Below are 21,195 nucleotides of genomic sequence, written 5' to 3' on the forward strand. Positions count from 1 at the left end.
AAAAAGGATAAGCTGTAAAACAGTACTTAAAACTAAAAAATAAGCGTGACTATCATAAGAACGACTAAAACCGCTGGTATTAGCGATTAGGCGGGAAGACTACCAAGTACGTCTACTTCTCAAGTTCCGGCGCCTTATACTGCGGCAACAGATAGCAGGGCACACACACCGCGCCAAACTCCAATGCCACTCTCGCCTACACACTCACAGTCGCAACCTCCTTCGTTTTCACATTCTGCTATCCATCCTCACCCGCATCCAGTTCCGCACCCCCCTATACGTCCAAGGACCTACGGCGAACCGTCTACCACAGCCTTCGCCTTATCCACACCAACGACATTACCGCCCATCGCCGGTACTTTTGCGTTTAGAATACCACCACCTCCACATATCACATTCCTGAGCCGTCTCGAATACCACCTCTTCGATTCGAACCACAAGCAGGAGCAACTTCCTCGACGACACCTGCCCGCAGGTAGTCCCCCGTCTTTACTACCAACCACCTCCCTCCTAAACCGGTGACACCAAGAGAGCTCATACGTACCGCTAAGTGGGCTACCGAGACACGGCCATCTGAAGGGAACCCAAAGTGATCAACACTACAGACAACAATATCTCCGATCGACCTATTTATACTTCAAACACCCTCAACCACAGTCTTCTGGGATGAATCCATATTACAACCCGAGCCTTACACAAAGCAGCGTTACGGCAGCGGCGAACAACAGTCACAGGGCTAGCAAGAAAGACAGCGCTGGCGTGGTGTCTGTGAACCCGCTGCGAATCAAGACGTGGGGTATTCGGCGATATTGCATTGAATGCGGTACTGAGAAGCGGTACTACCGGCCTGGGGATCCGATTGAGCTGTGCAAGCCGAAAGAGACGTTGTGGGTTGTGCCAATGCTGGAAAATACACCGACGACAGGCGCACATTAAATGTATCCCATCGTCAACGCCAAGCAGGAGGAGTGGGTGAGTAGCCAAGCCTTGTCCCGACAGTCTGGAACGCTACGTCAGCCCTGATCCAGCTTCGACCACTAGTCAAGGCTATGGGCAATGGGTGGAAGTTGACGGCCACCCCTTTGCAACCCCGCGGGTTTTCCGCACACACCTTCACTTTATATAAGGTTACACTGCCAAGATCCCTTCCACTATGGCAAGCGCAGACTGTTGAAATCGCGCTTCTGGATCTGAATGAATCAAGTAGGTATGATCAAAGCGTTGTATCTCATTGATGGCTCTAGGAACCCTCGAGGGATACGACCTGTGGAACGATAACAGTGGGAACCATCTAATACCCCATAATTCGCCAAGACCTTTCTGCCATGGCCGCTCCGCGACCATGGCATCTGCTGGCCTGGAGTGCTGGCAAACCTCTTGGCTGGGGAAGCGGAGTTCACATATTCACCCGGACGTCCGAACTCCTGTCGCGAGAGGGCCGCCTTGGGACATGGCGAACGCACCCGGTCTCAGCTACTCTTGCCTCGAAACTGAACCGTGACGGGTAGAGATAACAGTATAGATACCCGTTTAACTTAACTGGTTGGATTTGGGGCTATCTGGGCCATAAGTGCTTGAAACGGTTTTCGGAGTCGTTCCACCGCCTGACGGGATCCTCCATCCGGATCATCCTTATATAGAATTTGGTATAACTCACGATGCTGTTCCAAGGCATATGGTAAAGCGGCGACGGTACGTGTATTATAGTAAATACGGAAGGCGGCGTCTCTATAGCCTATGTTATGCGTAATATCGTTCTCTAAATCAAAAATCAAATCCTAGATGATAGATTTAATATAGAAGTTTTATAACGTGATAGTCCGCCGTAGGTTATGTATTTTATATAAGAAAGCAATACAATTATTGGTTGAGGAAATATGTGACAATAATATTTATTAGAAACCTAAAGATCGGCCTGTTTGCTAGTTATCGCCTTCAACGCCTCCGCCCAACCTGGTTACCAATCAAGGCTGCCTGCATGATAGTTCTTTTTTGGTCCCGTCGGTATTACTAGACCAGCACACGAAGATGCAACTAACCATCCGCTTCAATTCTTTGATCGAGCACATGTAGCAAGCCCTGTGGGTACAAGCACAGGTATCGAGACCAGCAGAAACTTCGGACTGGCATTCGTGGCATTTCCAACCGCACTTTTTGAACGCCTTCGTGCGGTAGGAGCTGTTGTCGCAACGGCCAGCGTCATATCTAGTGCTTGTCGTATAGTTTGTACCGGGTGCAGCGCTGCAGTTGACCGTTCCAATCATAAACAGCAGCTCTGACGGCATCTTCACACTCCATCGCACTCTCAGGGATCCAGACAACATTGCCCGAGAATGGAAACGCCGACGGCCCCATCCAACCCACGGAAGGATCTTGCCCGTCGAAGAGAAATCCCGACGACGGAATGTTGGGTTCCGGCATACCGCCGAAGAGACGGAGAGGGGCCAGCATTGCCAATACCCATCCCGAAGAAGTCTGAAAGGGAGGGGGTTGAGGTTGAAGTGGTGAATACGGTTTCCAATAGCGAAAGGGGCGGTTAAGAATAGAGCGGCAATCTCTGTGTGCAATGCAATCCAAGTGTGCTTTTCAAACATACTACTGCATGGCCAGCTTCTGAATACCCAGCACACGACGGGTCAGCACGTTGTTTCAAGGGAGCCCATATTGTAAGTGCACGACTTTGGCCTGCAAGAGACCGGCTCTGGGCCCAATGGAAAACAACCGCATCAGAGTATTTACATACAATTCCAACTGATGTTTTGCAGCATATGGTATTCCTGATAGATTGACTGTCTACCTACGAGAGCTTCTCCGTTACACCCAACCCTTTCGAATCGAAAACAGATGCAAGGAAATTGATTGCCAGCCAATTCACTTCAGCCAGGGCGCATATCCTCCAAATCCTGCTTCCGAATGGTTGCAATCATGACTTCAATTAGCACACCCTTGGGTGCCTCTGTCGAAGCCGAAAAGTCACCAGCAGGTATCCAAACCCAAAGCAGCTTGTGGGGGTCTCGCACGGTGACAGCCCGCCCCCTCAAGCACCGTGATTCTCAGCCGGCTGGATATCTGAGTTCGTCGTGTAGTTTGCAGGGAAAACATTCGGACTTGATCAAACACGCGACATGATGGATAGAACCTGGATGAAATGGATCAGGCACACTCGGACACAGGATGCATTCACCAACGTAAATGAAATTACTTCCTAGACGCAAAGTTTGCAATCGTCGTAACATAATGCCACTACTCCCTCTCCTTCCCCCTCCCTCCTTCTTCTTCCCTTTTTTACCCTCCTTTCCCTCCCCCCTTCCCCCCTCCCCCCTCCTCCCCCTTCCCCTTCCTCCCCCTTCCACCCCTCTTGAACCCCTCCAACCACCTCCTGTGCTTCTCCACCCGAGCCTGACTCTCAGCAATAACCTTGTCCATATGTGCCACATTCTGGTTAAACTCCTTCTGTCCAGCACGATGTTGTCTGGCACGGACAAATCCACTTAATAGAATGGCAAAGGCTTCGGCTGTTCGATCCCCAATCCCTGCTATGTCGCCGGGTGGCGTGTTAGTCCCGGCGTCATGATGTGAGGTGGGCTTGGGGGCGGTCTCGGGTGCGGTCTTGGGGGGGATCTCGGGCGCGGTCTCGGGGGCGAAATGGGCGGTATGGGGCTCAGAATTGTTGACAGGGGAGGTTGTGGGTTTTTTGTCGGCCATCGTGTTGATGGGAGATGTTATGAGGGAAATGGTTTGTTGATCTGTTGGCCCGAGGGAGTAAGTGAGTGCGTAAAATTGAGGGATGTTGTTGATTAGGTTGGGAAAAATAGAAGAAGAGTCGCTTTTATGGAGATCAAAAGGCGAAACATTACACATCATACCCAGGAAGAAAGTCACCGTACACTCGCAAGCCCAACAACTCTCCACCACACGGCCATCATACAACATGTCAGAAGTGTTGATTTGATTCATCCTACAGGTACCAAACACCCTTTCCTTCAACCCCCCACATAATCCGGGCACCTCACTGATCAGCCCGCAAAGGAACATCAAAAGGAACAAACAAAATCCGCTCCCCCTCCCCAGTATCATTAACATTCTTCTTGCCATCCCCATCCCTCTTCCTCTCCGACGGCGGCAAAATCGGCCTAATCCCAAGCTTAGTCCTCTTGCTTTTGTCCAGTACCACTTTGCAGTTTTCTCGTCGTGGGTAGATGTCCCTGACTGCCGCCTCAATCGCGGCCTGAAGTGGGGGCTGTGAGGGGGACACCTGATTGCGATGGAAGTGACTCGCTTTTTCAGCTTTGGGGGTTCTTTGGGGTTGTAAGGCTCGGGGTTAGTGGCCGTGGTTGTTGGCTGTTGAAGTAGCGACATGATGATTCGGGAATGTTGAGCGGTTTTTGTTGGTTTGATGGATATTTTCATAGGCCTAAAATAGGTGATTGGTGTCAGTCTATGGAGGCAGCGTGTTTATGATAAAGCAGCAATGAGCTACAATCAGTACCTTATCTATCAACCATTGTAACAGTCAACTCCGTGGCAGTGGGTCTGGTCTGTCAAATGACATTCTGTCTCTTGACCTGACACGTAATGTGAATCACAGTACAGCGACGATGATAATGACTATGTTTTGTTCTCCAAAACGACATCTGCTCGGTTGACTGCATGTCACAGGTTGTATCTTCAGTCCTAAACACCCAAAGCAAATCATGCAATATATACAAGAGCCCAATAAAACTCCAACTAATACCGATGCGTCTGAATCCCCCTTTTCCCAAAAAAGCCGTTCCTCAACACATTGCTACTCGCCCTCTTCATCAACTTCCCAAAAGTCCCCTTTTGATCTTCAGACCCACCACCACTATGACTATCATGTTCTGAATTAATCTCACCAAGCTTGTTGCTCGATATTTTCTTCGTGATTGACTTGGCATGCCTCTTGATCAGAGTTCCCAAAGGAATCTTGGACGGCTTCCAAAAATGCCGTTTCCGGTCATCACCATCATCCTCCACGTGCTGAGCATCGGAATTTGGTGACGACTGTCGTAACTTATGCCGACCTTCATCATTCCACTCCTCTACGAGATAGGTTATTTGAGAAAGGGGACTCGGCTTAGTAATAGACGGCGATACCGGTCCTGAGGCTGGCGTTACAGCCGACTTTGGGGTGGTGTTAAGGCCGGGCGACGAAGGTGCAGATAGCGGGGGCCGAATGCCCTTTGGTGTCCGGTTGAAGACTTTGGATAGAATGGTAGAAGTAAAGCGTTGGGGTGACTCGGCCGGTTTCATCACGACCTTCGTCAGATGTTCATCTGCGGGCAGCTTCACTATTGTCAAACCGCCACCCGGGGGACCAGGTCGTACTTCCTCGTTCCATTGAAAGCCGTACTTGGTCTTTCCCGGGACCAGCTTCGATTCGGCTAGTTTGACCTCTGGTCGCAGTCTGCACCCGTAAGAGCCAACCCAGCAGCGCGGATCACGCGTGTGACGAATGATCTGAAGCCTCCCGGACCGCGTCAGGGCTGACCTCTGACCAGGCGTAAAAGGGAAGGTGGCTGCGGTGCGATACTTGCGGTGTTTCTCAATTCGTGTCTTCCAGCCAGGGCCTCTGGGAATCTCGTCTTTTCCCCAAACGGCGTATATCAGCTCGTTCGCATAGCTCCGAGTGGTGCCCACTATGGTAAGACTGTCGATGTGGTGGCCTATCGTCTTCAGTGGATCGAGGATGCAAAGATAGGCATCTGGATGATATGGTACAAATTCTTGAACGTGTTAGCAAGTGTGTAGAATTGCATTGGGAGCATAAAGGCTTACCCTCATCATCGTTCTCTGCGGTCTCATCGCTGGCGTGACCGGTGTCTGACCAACCCGATGATTCTTCCTCTGTCTCTGGCTCATCATGCCTGACTCTTCGTTCTGCCGACCCCTTCTTCCACTTCATTCCTTCCCGAAAGCCGTAATACCTGCGCACCATCAAACACAAATTCCCAATGTTGACTCCGTCAGCCCTGGTACACTGCAAGTCGGCAAATCTCAACACCAACTGGCGAACTCTCTGAAGTCCTCTCCATTGATCCACACCGACAGCAGTTGGATGAACATTCCCTCCCAACTTGGTGTAGTCAACCTCAAGCGTGATGTATCTCATCAGAGGAGCGAAGGAGTCCATCAGAAGTGTCGCTGTCGGGCAATTCTTCTCCGCCACAAACGGGCTGTACACAACGTGAAATCTCCGAGCAAGGAAAAAGGCGGCGAGAAAGTCGACACGCATGTCGTAGCAGACTGACATGTAAGGGTAAAGCGGAGAAATTGCAGACGCAAAGGAGTCCAAACATTCTGTAGTCCACAGCTTGCGACCATCCAGAGGATTCAGGGGCCATATTGGCTCATAGCAATGCGGAGGGTTCATGCGAACAGGCTTTGGATTGAGGTTTCCCGTATTGTGATCGTTGAGAATCATGTTGGTAATCTTGAAGCGGGCTCGAGCGGGCAATAAGAAGTAAAGACAACGGTTTGATCTTGCTAGGCCTTTGAGCTGAGGATACCTTCCATTTTGGAGTCCTGTACGGTTTAATGTGTGTGTGCCATCGGGGTCATTGGAAGCTCTTTCCCTTCTCAGACGAAGAACTCCTTGCTGAAAGGACAGCTCTTTGTCAAAGATGACCTTATCCGCCGGGTTGTTGAGCGTTCTCTCCCACGTTACCTCAACAGTCCGATCCCAAGGAGGGTACTCGAGGGGAACGGGAGCCCGTTCCGGGGAGCGGAGAATTCTTACGGGAGGCGCATACCCAACGAATCTGGGCAGTTTCGGATATTCTTGCTTCTGTATACGTGGCTCATTGCCACAAATGAAGAGTCCGCCACTTGCAAGTGGATGGAATGGGACAGCCGGTTTATCTGCTGCTTCAGTTCCCACATCATTGGCAGGGACTCGAACGGCCGGCGTGTCCGGAGGCGCTCGCAAATCTGATGGACTTTGATGCCCCTCTGAGCACGACGGCGACGTTTTGCCGGCGCTTGACTCTCCTTGCCGCGATTGGGACTCTTTTTCAACAGCCGGTGTGGGTACTGGTGGGAAGATAATGGGTGTTGGCGAAAGTCCTTGAATCTCAGCTGGGTGTTTAAGATTCACATCCACACAGTGCGGTGAGGATATGCTCTGAAACAGTGCCTCGGCAAATAAAGCAGGACTTCCTGGGGGGTCCAGTGGACACTTTGGCGATGCTGGGGTCGGCAGGAGTGTTGGTACAGTTGGAACTGCAGCTGGGGTTGTGGGGAGCCTGCTGGGGGCTGCCAAGGATGGTGGACTCGGAGAAAGCTTCACAGAATCTCTCGAACCGCCTTGAGTTACCGAGGCGCAGGACGAACTCCTGCGTGAAGCAGAAGTAGAGGGTGAAACAAGCTTTGACGAAGCAGTTGAAGTTGCAGATACCGGGGTTGTGGGCAGACTCGCATGTGCCGCGTGATTTCTTGATGGAATTTGCATCTGAAGCTGTTTGCCTTGGGTCCTTGTCAAACTTCGAGATTTTGTGCTCAACAGTGGATAGTGAGACGAGCACCCACGGTCTGGATCCTTGGCTATTCTTGTGTCTTGACTTTCTTGGGCTGCAGAAAGCCTTCCAGAAGGCGTTGCCGTCGTTTGACTGGCTGCCGACTTGGCCAGGATTCTCATCGAAACAGAGTGCCCAGATGCCCTTTCTGGCCTCAATGTTACCTCATGAGTGGAGGAACGCCTACTGGGTGTGGTCAGAGTTGGTAGTCTCTCGGATATCCCTCCAGGCGCTCCCCCAGGAGCAGTCACAGTTGTTTGCTTCGCCAACCTACCGCTTCCTTCTTGATTAACAAGTGTTTCAGTTGACGCCGTCCCCAATCGCCTCGAGGTTGCTTGGATTGTGGAAGGCCTTGATGACGATGTCCCTTGCTTATCTTGTGTTTTTACGGCATCCTGTACCGGAGATGATCTGGCTGGAATGGCGGATTGCGTCGCAGAAGCTCTGACGGGTTGACAGGGAATAGGGGACCTGGTGGGAGGTAGAATTCCGTTGGTTGGGTTGCCAACCGTGGAGGCAGAGCCAACCTCCCTTGTCTCGAGTTGGTCGGGGAGTCTTTTGGCCTTTGTGGGTGTCGGCGTGGGTGCAGGAGAAGGCGCCTTTGAGTCAGTTTGCCACGTGGGTGGCCCTGATGATGGTACAGCCAAAAGGCTAGCGGGGCGTGGTCGAGGTTCGGTCTTTAGTACTCCAGATGAAAGCAAAGCAATAGGGGAACCCAGAGCGACTGGTATGCCAGAGAGCGATTGTCTCCTCGTCTCAGTCCTACTTGTTGCCATAGGCGGGACAGGTGCTTTGCTTGACGGTGTTGCACCTCGTCCATGTTGTGTCGTGGAAGGTCTTGGTCCTATTGGCGTAGTTGAGCTCCGTGGCCCTGGCAGGGAATATGATGAAGGACTTGTGAGTCGGCTGTTGCTTTTGGATTGCTTGGGGCCACTTGACGGCTTTGGACGTATCTTCACTCCCACCATTGACGGCATCGAAGACGGTTTGCGTAACGATGAGGCAGACAAGGACCTGTGCCGCGCTGCTTGAGGACTGAGTGACTTCGAACCGCCAGGTAGAGCTGTATTTTCTCCTTTGGGCGTAGGGGGCTGGGTGAACGGTGGAGTTCGTGCGGTTCGGATTGTCTGCCTGGTGCCAGTGAATGTTGGCGCAGATAGCCTAAATATCGGCATGTTAAATTTGGACTTTCAGACTTTGCGATATGGTATACATCGGGAAGGCTTGCGTCCATCAAGTACGCGGGTGGGACAAACAAGGGCGGGGATGGGCTTGTGGAGGCAACTGAGTAGCACAAGGCCAAAAGTGACAGAACAAGTGAAGTACTGACAACTCAGTTTGTTTCAGAGGTATCCGTGAGCGAGAGCCACCCAGGGCTAGAGGTGAGGATTGTCTGATGTCGCCCGTGGTGGCCGGGAGACCACCACCCTCGTTCTCGAGGACAGCTCCATCGTCAGGGGCCTTATCGTCATCATCCTCCAACAGGCGCGCAGTGCTCCCTGGTTGTCCGGCTACGGCTGTTGCGGGCTCCGGCGGTCGTTGTCTCTCCATTTGTATATAAATGGCTGTGTATTCGAGGTAGAGAAAGTTGGTGATGCTGCCGTCTTTGATGGCAGTGGATGCTCGGCACAAGCCATTCCGATCCCGACTTGGGTTTTCGCGACTAAGCTCCCCCTGACTTGTGCCACAAGACCCGAACCCAATGAGCACGCATCATAGCTCATGGCGCCTTAAAGTTCCCCCACCATGGGCGACGAAGCCCCAACGGCGATGTGGTTCTTATGACACGGCTAACGACGCTACACCAACAAGGCGAGCCTTTCAAGGCAGCGGGGCAGCCATCGTATATCTGGGGAGTTGGAATGGATGAGACAAGCCCAGCTCAGGTATACGAAGAAATAGGGAGGTCACTGCTAGAATTCTGCGACAGTTGCTGGCGTGAACGAGATGGAGATGTTGTGGCACACAGCGAGCAGCAAAGACAGTCTTGGCAGTCACTTAGTGGAATTGGCTTGGCGGATGTCAAAAGCGGGTCCATGCCAAGACAGCATGAAAGTGTGAAGTGGTCTAGATAAGATAAGATCATGCCGGGGTTGTTATCGATAACAGCCTAACCCTGGCAACCCCGCGAAAAAACGTCAGTCACCCCGCCATAAGCTCTGGCGGCTGCTTGAAGCTTCTGGTGCTGTCTCGTGGCGCCCGCCCTTGGTATTTTTGCCTCCTACTTTTTGCGATAAAACATTCGCTGACGGCGCCTCCCATAATTGTGCTGCTCTCTTGATAGCTGCACACATAAACCATCATTTACCTGAACCGCAAAGACCCACCATCACCATGTCTGTCGTCGGAGGCCCCGTTCCCAAGAACTTTGACGCTGAAAATGCGGACAACCTCGAGGATGTGCGACTTCCCTGTTCCTAGGTTGCCTGCCCAGCGCTTCCATTGACACTATGATGCCGTAGATCGAGAAGCAGTTCGCCGTCAAGGCTGTCCAGCACATGGCCACCTACTGGTCCATCCTCGAGAAGGTCAAGGGCTCTACCTTGCGCCTGACCAAGATCGACGACGAGATCTACGAGCACCTCAAGACCGACTTCCCCGAGTTCGACCCCGCTGCCACCATTGATGAAGACGAGATGAAGAGCAAAACCGGCAAGGAGAGGTGGCGCAAGTTCCTGATGGCCTACGACAAGAGGGTCGATGACTACAACTTTGGCACCATGCTGCGCTCCAACCCCAAGGCCGAGTACACCGAGGAGGATACCATCTTCGGTATGTTTTGGCTGAAGCAACGGACCTCTCGAGAATTGATCACTAACATTAAACAGTACCAAGAATGCAATTTTACGCCATCGAGATTGCGCGAAACAAACTTGGCCTGAATGACTGGATCTACGAGAAGGCGCAGCAGGAGAAGGCTGCTGGATCTAGCGCCTGAGATAATACTTTTTCTGAAGTTAGAAATGATACCTACCTCTTCACTGTTCTTCTCAAGTGAGATGATGTCCCCTGTGACTGTACCCCGTTCTGGACCCTTGTGCGTGGCCCCCCACCATGCTTTGTTCCCCTTAGTATTGTCCTCGACCACAACCCCTGAAGAGCACCACACCACAATACCAACATCGCACAAAGGCTTACAGCTTCACTACACGTCCCATTATACTCGGGAATCAAGAGGCGGCAATCATGGAAGCCACACAGACTTTTTGTCGGGAATCAGTTCCATGCCGAAATCCGACGTCGTTTTCCCATACTTTGTCGACGCACCCATCTCGATCAATTGACAGCACTTGGTCTCATTCGTCTCGACCAATTCCATGATCCTCTCTCCCCGAGAGACTTATCACCATCGACATGGTTTCCTCGTCAATTCCTCAGTCCTCTTCCCTCAATGGGTACCCGACTCCAACGACAGAGCGGGACGACATCGCCATCAAAATGGAGGAGACACCAAGCACAAGAGAAAAGGCTGGGCCAGTCCCGACCACAAGATCGACATTCGCGACGCTATTCAGCTTCACCCGACCGAAACACATACCTCTCATTCTTCTCTCGTTTCTCACTGCTTCCCTCGTTGCGGCTGGCCGCACTGCTTATGCCATCATGCTTGGCAAGATCTTCGAAATTGTGTCGAAATGGGGTGCCGGCACCCTGACACCCAACGAGTTTGTTTCCCAGATCTCACAATGGTCCATCTACTTCGTCCTTCTTGGGCTGGGAGTATGGCTGTTTTCTTCGATTGACATTGCCCTGTGGGTGGTGTCTGGCGAATTGAGGGCCAGGACAACAAGAGAGATCATGTTTGGATCGTTATTGCGCAAGACGGCCGGGTGGTATGATCTCAGGGGCGAGGGTGTTTGGGCTTTGCTTGTGCAGATTCAGACGTAAGTCGCATGTTTTGAGGTGCTGAACTGGAGCCAGACTGACAAAACAACAGGCAGACCCGAGAGCTTCAGCTGGCCACCTCCCAGACATTGGGCTTTTTGGTCTGCGATGTGCTGGTCTTTGTGGCCTGCTTCATCGTCGCTTTTTCCTTCTCCTGGAAACTCACGCTGGTGCTGCTCGCTACTGGCGTGCCATCGGCTGTGATACTCTGGGCCCTCGGCCGCTTCCTCGATCCCGCCATCGAAGGGCAGAAACGAGAATTAGCAGAGGCTGCCAAGCATGCCACCGCCGCAACCACATCCATCGATATCGTCAAGGTTTACAATGCAGCCGATCAGGAAGCCTTTCAGTTCATCTCAGCCATCCGCCGGTCTGCCAAGTACTACTCGAGGCAGGTGCTTTGCAACTGCGGCCAGATGAGCTACATCAAGATGTGGATGATCATGCTGTTCGTGGTGGGCTTTTACTTTGCCGTTGTTCTCGTCGGGAGAGGTGATCTCACTCCGGGAAATGCACTCACGACCTTTTACGCTGCTTTGAGTGCTTTCAAGAGTATGGAGACTCTGGGGCCCGAGTGGCTGATATTGGCCAAGGGAATGCAGGCTGCGCAGCTGCTCAAGAATGTGGCCGGTGAGGAGGCAAATGAGGAGCTCGACAAGAATAACGGATGGAAGAAGCCTTCAAGCTGCGCGGGCGACATCAAGATGACGAATGTCAGCTTTGCCTATCCCTCCAACCCAACCAAGACGGTGCTCGAGCCATCGACGTTTCACTTTCCCGAGGGAGAACTCACTTTTGTTGTGGGCAGGAGTGGTTCTGGGAAGAGTACGCTGGGAAATCTTTTGCTGAGATTCTATGAACCTACCGATGGCCGCATTACTGTCGACGGCCATGACGTTACGACACTTGATCTGGAATGGCTACGCCGCAATGTCACACTCATTCAGCAGTCAAGCATCCTGTTCAACGATACCTTCGCCAAGAACGTTGCGTTTGGTGCCACCGAGCCGGACAAGGTCCCCCCTGAGGCGATCCAGCATGCCTGCGGCATGGCGCTTCTCCAGTCCACCATCACGGGCATGCCTGATGGCATCAACACGCAGCTCGGTTCTGGCGGCCACAACCTCAGCGGTGGACAAAAGCAACGGCTGGCACTTGCCAGAGCAAAGCTTCGTGATCCCCCTGTGCTCATCCTCGACGAAATCACCAGCGGTTTGGACCCCGTCAGCAGAACCATGATCATGGAAGCTATCCGCCTCTGGCGCAAGGACAGGACCACCATCATCATCACCCACGAGGTGGGGCATATTGAAGATGACGACTTTGTCTATGTCATGGCCGATGGTCGAGTTGTCCAACAAGGTCCTGGCAAGGAGATTGCCGCCGAAGAAGATGGACTCTTTGGGTCTTTGCTCGCTTCGGCAGATGATGCCTGCTCTTCAAGAGGGTTCGCCTCAACCGACAGCGACGTTGATAGTGTCTACGAGCTGTCTGATGACGAGCCACTCCAGGAGGCCAGCTATGGGAAATTCCTCCGCGGGGCATTGATCGACAATCCTAGGATGCATTCGCTCCGTTTTTTCCCTCGCATGTCGTGGACATCTGATCCTGTTCAGCCTCCTCCTCCTCCTCCTCAGCAGCGTCGACGGTCCACTGCCGCTAGGCCCACTTCGCGCGTTTCGTTGAGGCCGCAGAGCATGCACATCGTCACGACAATGGGACGAGAAGTGCAGAGCAGCAGGATTCCGAATGCGAGACAGGAAGAGAAGCCGTCGGTGGCGGAGAGCTCGGCGTCGTTGGACTCGCTGGACAAGTTCTTTTTGGAACACTTGGCGAGCAAGAAGGATAGGAAGAAGGGACGGACGATTAAGGGTGATCGGTTACCTTCTATTGGGGCCATCTTGAAGACTGTTTGGCCTACGCTTGATAAGAGGGGGAGGTTGCAGTTGATAGCTGGCTTGCTTTTGTGTCTGGTCATTGCGGCTGGCAACCCGGTTTTCTCCTTTATCTTTGCCAATCTCATTGGGGCGTTTTGGCTGCCTGAGGGGCCGGAGTCGGCGGGGAGCACGTGGGCGGGATACCTGGCGATTGTTGCGGTGGTTGATGCCAGTGCGACGTTTCTCGGGTACTTTTTCCTGGAGAAGGTTGCTCAGAAGTGGGTGAATGCGCTGAGGGCTGAGGCCATCAGACGGATCCTCAGCCAGCCCAAGTCTTGGTTCGACAAGGCGAATCATTCTCCTAACAGGATAACGCAATGCCTGGATCGGAACGCGGAAGAGATGAGGAAGTTGGTGGGCATGTTTCTGCCGATTGTGCTGACGGTTTCGCTGATGATTCTGACGTCGTTGGTTTGGGCGTTGATCATCAAGTGGGATCTTACTCTGGTGGCTTTGGCTGGTTTGCCTGTGGCTATTGCGGCTGCGAGGGGGAATGCGGCAATGAGCGACAAGTGGGAGTCGATTGCTAATGAGGCTGCTGCTGCAACGAGCGCCATCTTCAACGAGACGTTTGCCAACATCAAGGTTGTGCGGGCGCTGACTCTGGAGAGGTACTTTTCTGACAAGCACACCAAGTCTGCCCATTCGACGTATTTTTTGGGGTATAAGCGGGCTGGATTTGTGGGCATCTTTTATGGCTTTTATCAGTCGATTGCGTTTTTCCTGACGGCGTTGGTGTTTTATTACGGGGCAAAGATTCTGAGCACCAATTCGACGACTGTTACGGATGTCATCAAGGTCATCAACCTCATTCTCTTCTCTCTAGGCACCTCGGTCATGGCGTTGAGCAACGTCCCTCAAATCGCCGCTTCAAAAGCCACCGCCACGCAGATCCTCTATTACGCCAACCTTCCCCACAACTCAAGCCACGAGGCCAAAGGAGACCGAAGAGTTGACTCCCCTCTTCCCGTGAAGATGACCAACCTCCGCTTCGCCTACCCTGGCTCCCCGAAGACGGAAGTCTTACGGAGCGTCAACCTCGAGATCCAACCGGGAACATGCACCGCAATCGTCGGGCCATCGGGCTGTGGAAAATCCACCATCGCGGCTTTACTTCTTGGGCTTTATGAACCACTAAACGACACCATCCCGTCTTACCACCGGCCCCCTCCCGCAGATGTTTTTCCCACCCCATCGTCATCAAAACGGTTCTCGAATATTGGCCCTAAACTCACGCTTTGCCCTCCCACGCTAATCTGGGAAACCACCACCACACCAAGCGTCTCTCCGCGGCACTCGATCCCGCTTTTCCCTGCCAGCCCACTGGATCAAAACCCTGCCTCTCCCCCACCCTTGACGTTTGCAGGGTGGGCTGCTTCGACCCTGGACACGGCAGCGCTGAGGGAGTTTATTTCCTATGTACCCCAAACTCCCATCTTGTTTCCCTATACGATCAGGGAAAATATCACGTATGGTCTGCCTGACTCGTCGCCTTTGCTTACGGACGGAAATAATATCGAGACTGCCGCGCGGGAGGCGGGGATTCACGATTTTATCATCTCTCTTCCCCTGGGGTATGATACCTTGGTTGGGGAGGGTGGGCAGACGGTGAGCGGGGGACAGGCGCAGAGATTGTGTATTGCGAGGGCGCTGGCGAGGAGGCCAAAGCTGTTGGTGTTGGATGAGCCGACCAGTGCGCTTGATGCGGAGGGGGCGGAGGGGGTGAGAAGGGTTGTTCAGGATCTGGTGGAGGGGGGGGACAGGGAGATGGCGGTTGTGGTTGTGACGCATAGTAAGGAGATGATGAGGGTTGCGGGGGAGGTGGTGATGGTTGAGGGGGGGGTTGTGGTTGAACGGGGGGGGTATGAGGAGTTGATCAGGAGGGGGGGGAAGTTTGCGAGCTTGGTTACGGGGGGGGTGTGGGAGCCGAGGAGGGGGAAGGGAAGGAGGGAAGAGGAGGGAGGAGGTGATGATGGGGGGTTGAGGACGAGGAGGGAGGAGGCGTTGAGACGGTTGGAGGGGTTTAGTTTTCGGTGAGGGAGGCGGGGGGCGGGGGAGTTCTTTTTTATGCGGTATATGGGTTATGGCGTTGATGAGGGAGGGTATGATGGGTTTTGGGATCGGGACGCGGAAATGGTATATACGATAGATTGGTACACAGAATTTTCACACTTGGTTGCAGCTGGCTTTTTTCTTTGTCCATTTCCCAGATTGGTAAGCGCATGTTTGTGTAGTTCAGTGTCCTCGCCGGTTCATTGTTCATGACTCTTCCATGACCGTTCAAATCTCCGAGTCCAAGCCAAGGCCCTCCCAGATCGGACCTCCGGGGATAACATATGTCTGCACAAAACGAATCAGTGTTTTCTGGCCAAGAAATCATCATCCCAACAACCAACTTGGACGCACCGTCGTATTGACATTCTCCTCGGAGTAAATGTCAACAAAAACACTCTCGTCTGCCCCCTCTGCTCGTCAGCTCAACCCTTTCCCTTTTTCCCTTCCCAATTCACAGCTAGGTAACTCACCATCTTGATCATACGCCCCAGGAAAAACCTTCAGATACCCGCCCGGCACTTCCCCCTCCACCCCCTTCCCTTCCTTCCCCCCCGTCACCTTCAAGTGAGCACACTCGGGATAAAACTGAGGCTTGAACCCAACATGCAAACTGAGAATCTCATGTCTAATGATATACCTCCCACTGCCCAAACCCTCTGGCAGTCTCACCGGCCACATCCCCGGCTCCCCATCCCATCGCTGAAAACTCTTCTGATACCACGTTCCTAGCTCTAGTGTCCCATCCAATAAGCCTGCCTCCCATATCTTGAACCATTTCGCTTCGGTCAGGTTGACAGCGTTGCAGTTGTCGTCCGGGCAGCGGGTGAGCCAGGCGGTCATGGGGCCGACGGGGTGAAGCCAGTAGTAGTACACCGCGGTGATGACTTCGCCCGCGCTGATCGGGATGGAGGACGGGGGGGGCGTGCCGGGGTCGTTGCATGCTAGGAAGGGGGATGTGGGACTGAAGAGGGGGTCGATGGTGGTCCATTGGCGCTGGGTAAGCCAGGGTTTGTTGAGCTGCTCTTCCGGTGGGGTCGAGGGGTCGTATCTGCCTTCTCAGTCAGTGAGTTGCAAGACAGGGAAAAAGTGGATTCGTGGCTTGAGGTGCCAGGTGTCTTGGTGGTGGTAGAGGTCGAGCAGAAGGAAAGAAAAAGGAATGCCGTCAGATCCGTCCCTACCCTCGATACCAAGTCTCGCCAACCGTGTAGTTGGACAGTCCCCCGTGTGCAGACGCCGGCCCCGGGAGGAGGGCAGCAGCCAAGAATGCCGCCAAGATCACCGGTACCATCATCGCGACTTCCCACCAAAGTCAGGTTTTGGGGTCCGTAGGAGAGGAAAAGGCTGGGCACAGTGGGCAGGTATGCTTGGGCAACGGAGGGTGTATATCAAGTCCGAGGAGGCTCTTTCGTTGTGGAAAACTAGCTCACTCTCACCTCTTCTGCAAATTTACATGGCTGTATATTTTCCACTTTCGCAAACCAGCTCCAGTTGGAGAAATCCCCTTCCCAGCAGATCGGGAATGGCCAAAATCTCATGGAACAACTCACGACCCGTTCGCCATCAGACGAAAACTCGGTCGTCCCGGACGAGATGAGCTGCGTGCTCAGGGATGGACTGGTCTTCCCTAAACAGGTTCAGGAGTGATCTCAGGCACGTTCCCCGCACATAATCTAGATAAATAGACCTTGTGACGAAGACACGGCGTTGTCCATATGGCGGCTATATTTGACCACCACTGCCCACCCGGTCTCTGGGTAAGTGGCGGCAATATCAACAACCAGCACCTGCAGTTTGGACAAAATGTGCAATAGTCATGAGTGCAATATTGGTATCACGATCTCTGCTGATTGCCTCGTTGATTCGATAAAATGGGCCGCAAAACAAACATAACAATCAAAAATTTCAAGAACCAAACGCCAAGCCCAAGGTAGGTAAGGCGTATCGATGGTGGCGAGTAAGTGATCCCATGTGGCACGCATGTGGCAGTCGTGTGGCCGCCGTGTGGCATTTCATGTGGCATTGAAGGACCTTGCCAGCATGCCCTGCAACATGTCGGCAGTCTTAGAGAGCTCAATCAATTGGTCTGGGGTACATGGGGTGCCCCGAATTCTCCGGCGTGGGGCACCATCGACTTTTGCCGCGAACCCCAACGTCACTGCGAGATCTGTCAAGCTGGCTTGGCGGACATATGGCCCACTGGAGCCTGAGTACCGTGACGATCGGGGAGCCAAGCTAGTGACAGCCGTTCTGGAACGCTCAGGTTGAGTTGGGATGTTGGTAGGTCTTGTCAGGGGCAGACCGGTATTGCTGTATTAGATACCACCATCGACGCAGCGTCATCTTCCACTTGGTAGACGATCAGTGGACCGATGTTCTCCAGATCCAACAACTTTAGAAACCTCAACGATGCGGCCAAGACAAGATGGAAACGAAACAAACACAACAATAAAAGAGATGATAAATCCTGCCCCAAGCCCGTCTCGTCAATCCCACAATCGGGACTGGGTCAGCCGTGGCTGCATTCGGAAGCATCCCGTCGGCCGGTGCCAATCGGTGGTCGAAGTAGAGGCCGAGGGTCAACGAGAAGGTGTGTGTTTGATCTGCGATGCGCCGGCAAATATCCATATTACCCCCAATCAGTCCCCAATCTCGTCGAGAATTCACACGGGCTTGGGAACACGTGCAGCCTCCGCCATCATCCAAAGTGCCAAGACAGGGTAACAACAGACAACCGTCTTTGTTTTGCCTTCTGCCGTCGCCGCACGCATTTGACCCCTGTTGACGGGAGACAACCACGTTGAATTCACCCTGCCAACCAGCCAAATGTCAACCATCGCCATCGATCTGGGTGGGGTACAGCGTCCGTTCCGGGGGGAGGGAGGACAAGCAAGGCTGCACCGTCTTCTTCGCCACGCTTGAGGAATCTGAGAAGCGGATTGGAGGAATTATTCTTGTAGGGGTTGACCAAGATTCAATATCAGCTCGACCCATGATTGATTGCAGCCGGCAAGGCCGCAGGGAAGCAAGCGTCCGGAGAATATTGCAGATGACGCCGCGCCAGGCACAGCTCCCGCATCCCTTTTTGCCCCCTACCACCGAACCGGGATGGGGCTCATGAGGGGAGGCCGAGCGAGTAGCTGAGTCCATATAAGGATCAGAAGTCGTCAAACGACTTGCCATGGGAAGGGGTAACCAACTCTTTGTGTTCATCTCTTGACAGCACGTCTCCTCCCAAGAATCGTCATCATGGTCCATCTCGCTTCCGCCCTTCTCGTGGCCAGCGCGGCCTTTGCCGTTGCCGCTCCCGCCAACGAGATCTTTGAGCGTCAGACCTGCTCCGTCCAGGCCAACTACCCGACCCAGAACAATTCCAAGCTCCCCGATCCGTTCACCAGCGCCAGCGGGCAAAAGATCACCACCAAGGCCGACTTTGAGTGCCGCCAGGAGGAGATCAGCAAGATCATGCAGCAGTATGAGTTCGGTGTCTACCCACCACCCCCCGACAGCGTCACCGGTACCATGAGCGGAAACAACATCCAGGTCCGCGTGACCGTCGGCAGCAAGAGCATCACCTTCAGCGCCGGCATCCGCAAGCCATCCGGCAGCGGTCCTTTCCCCGCCATCATTGGTGTCGGTGGCGCCTCCATCCCCATCCCCAGCAACGTTGCCACCATCACCTTTGGCAACGACGCCTTCGGTGCCCAGTCCGGTATGGGTTCTCGCGGCCGCGGTCAGTTCTACGACCTCTTCGGCAGCAGCCACTCGGCTGGTTCCCTTACCGCTTGGGCTTGGGGTATTGACCGGTTGATCGATGCTCTGGAGAAGACCCCTGCTGCGGGTATCGACACCACACGTCTCGGCGTGACCGGCTGCTCCCGCAACGGCAAGGGTGCCTTTGTTGCCGGCGCCTTCGTCAAACGCATCGCCCTCACCATCCCCCAGGAGTCCGGTGCCGGTGGTGCGGCCTGCTGGCGCATCTCTGACCAGCAAAAGTCGTCTGGCGCCAACATCCAGACTGCCAGTCAAATCATTGGCGAGCAGCCCTGGTTCTCCAAAAACTTTGACGCGCACGTCCGCTCCATCACCAACATCCCGCAGGATCACCACTTCCTCGCGGCCATGATCGTGCCCCGTGGTCTCGCCGTGTTTGAGAACAACATCGACTGGCTCGGCCCCGTCTCCACCACCGGCTGCATGCGTGCTGGTCGCCAAATCTACAAGGCTTACGGCGTGCCCAACAACATGGGCTTCTCGCTCATCGGTGGCCACAACCACTGCCAGTTCCCCAGCGGACAGAACTCGGAGCTCAACCAGTACATCAACTACTTCCTGCTTAAGAGCGGCACCGCCCCCGGCTCGGTGGAGCGCAGCACTTCCAACGCCAACACTGATGCTTGGTACCCATGGGCCGCCAGCGCTCCCACCCTTTCCTGAGCGGTTGCAGGAGTGTGAAGATGTTTGGGTGAGGGGTCGAAAAGGTGTGGATCTTGTCGATAGCAAAGCTCGTTTGAGGGCTGGGAGGAGGACTGGGCATGTAAATATGGGAAAATATATGACGGGTTTTCTGGAGCTTATCTTTGTGCCCCGAAACAGAACGGTGCCTGGTGATGTGTCGAGAGCTGCCCCAAAAGAATCCTGTTGTGGTGAACCACAACGGCGATGCTTTGCCGAGAACTCGATGATAAGAGTGGTCCGGATATCAGCTTCGTGCTTCCCGGTGCTGGGTGAGCGATGTCGTAGGTAGGTTGCAGACCGAGAAAGATCAGGCGTAAGGCCTCGAGGATCAATGGATAACGAGACCAAGTAAGGAGAAGAGATCCCCCGTGATGTGTCGTATCTATTGGTCTTGCTGACTGTGAGAAAGTGTGGTTGGAGGACGCGGGAGATGTGGTTTGCCGTCTGCAGTGGAACAGAGCTCAGGAGCTTGGACCTTCCTGTGGCCCCTGCTATCAGCTGGATGCATAAGCATTCCGGGGATAACCGGGTTTACACAAGCTGTGGGTATTTACGGTTTGACAGTTGCGAGCCGGCAACGCGGGGTGGTGGTGGAGTTGCTGAAGTTTACACCAACGACAGCTCAAGCCAGGTCGTCATTGTCCCAGGATTTTCCATCTTCTGATATCTGCTTCAGTCCAATCGCTTTCTCTTCTTCTGTGGTCTTGTGCCGTTTTGCATTCCTCGATTCATGACGCCCCATAAGCCCCTGCTTTACAACATGTCCTCATGGAAGGAAGTCTTCCCGCTCAGTGGCGCCAGTTGGTTGGTAGGCCCATCTGATGAGCTTTCCAGGTCCAATGTCTACCGAGAGAGGAGGATGCAGTTGGGAACCATTGGATACGCCCTTTTCGGACATGTTTGTCTTGGCCCGCAATATTCCCCCATCTGTGCCATCTATTGCCTCGACATGTTCCCCTGTCTGGAGAACGGCAGCCGAGTTGGGCGAGGGCATTCGGGCCTTGGCAACACCCCAACCAGGGCACCCTTCCCCCTACATTACCTAGCACCGCCGGGGGATATGGGGGATTGAGGGTGAGAGCCCATCTCAGCCAAGACCGATCGTCTCCGGGTTTAAACACGGACACAGAATCCCCCCCAGGTTGGTCATCATCCTGACAGAGGCAGGATTATTGATGAGACAGTTCCGTCGGCCCGTATAGCTGAAAGTTCTGTATCCTTTCTTTTTCCATTATGTCAATGAAGCTGGGGTATCTGCCCCGATTGACCCGTCTTCCAAATAGCTTTGGAAGCTGACCGCTTGCTCCTTTTTCCCTTTCTCTTCACCT

General features: G+C 53.6%; 5 protein-coding genes across 5 annotated transcripts; 3 read left to right on the plus strand and 2 right to left on the minus strand.

Annotated features, from left to right (window-relative positions):
- Positions 1 to 4,527: 4,527 nt before the first annotated feature.
- QC761_511660 (uncharacterized protein) lies at positions 4,528 to 9,547 on the minus strand. Its single transcript, XM_062880328.1, has 3 exons — positions 8,866 to 9,547; positions 5,800 to 8,696; positions 4,528 to 5,747 (listed from the first exon to the last, which is right to left on the minus strand). Exons 1-3 carry the CDS (start codon positions 9,084 to 9,086, stop codon positions 4,729 to 4,731), a joined length of 4,137 nt encoding a protein of 1,378 aa, XP_062731565.1. The 5' UTR covers positions 9,087 to 9,547; the 3' UTR covers positions 4,528 to 4,728.
- Positions 9,548 to 9,670: 123 nt separating this feature from the next.
- Positions 9,671 to 10,473, plus strand: QC761_511650 (uncharacterized protein; the record flags this gene model as incomplete). Its single annotated transcript, XM_062880327.1, has 3 exons — positions 9,671 to 9,935; positions 9,998 to 10,307; positions 10,364 to 10,473. The coding sequence occupies exons 1-3, from the start codon at positions 9,870 to 9,872 to the stop codon at positions 10,471 to 10,473; spliced, it is 486 nt and encodes a 161-aa protein (XP_062731566.1). The 5' UTR covers positions 9,671 to 9,869.
- Positions 10,474 to 10,889: 416 nt separating this feature from the next.
- HST6 (ATP-dependent permease) lies at positions 10,890 to 15,394 on the plus strand (the record flags this gene model as incomplete). Its single annotated transcript, XM_062880326.1, has 2 exons — positions 10,890 to 11,419; positions 11,473 to 15,394. The coding sequence occupies 2 exons, from the start codon at positions 10,890 to 10,892 to the stop codon at positions 15,392 to 15,394; spliced, it is 4,452 nt and encodes a 1,483-aa protein (XP_062731567.1).
- Positions 15,395 to 15,453: 59 nt separating this feature from the next.
- On the minus strand, positions 15,454 to 20,246 carry QC761_511630 (uncharacterized protein). Its single transcript, XM_062880325.1, has 4 exons — positions 16,591 to 20,246; positions 15,883 to 16,460; positions 15,764 to 15,813; positions 15,454 to 15,697 (listed from the first exon to the last, which is right to left on the minus strand). Exons 1-4 carry the CDS (start codon positions 16,701 to 16,703, stop codon positions 15,638 to 15,640), a joined length of 801 nt encoding a protein of 266 aa, XP_062731568.1. The 5' UTR covers positions 16,704 to 20,246; the 3' UTR covers positions 15,454 to 15,637.
- GE2 (4-O-methyl-glucuronoyl methylesterase) lies at positions 18,659 to 19,846 on the plus strand (the record flags this gene model as incomplete). The annotated part of the gene is made up of 1 exon (XM_062880324.1): positions 18,659 to 19,846. The coding sequence occupies one exon, from the start codon at positions 18,659 to 18,661 to the stop codon at positions 19,844 to 19,846; it is 1,188 nt and encodes a 395-aa protein (XP_062731569.1).
- Positions 20,247 to 21,195: the final 949 nt, after the last annotated feature.

The sequence above is a fragment of the Podospora bellae-mahoneyi genome, chromosome 5, assembly GCF_035222275.1.
Source record: "Podospora bellae-mahoneyi strain CBS 112042 chromosome 5, whole genome shotgun sequence".
In the NCBI taxonomy this organism is placed as follows: domain Eukaryota; kingdom Fungi; phylum Ascomycota; class Sordariomycetes; order Sordariales; family Podosporaceae; genus Podospora; species Podospora bellae-mahoneyi.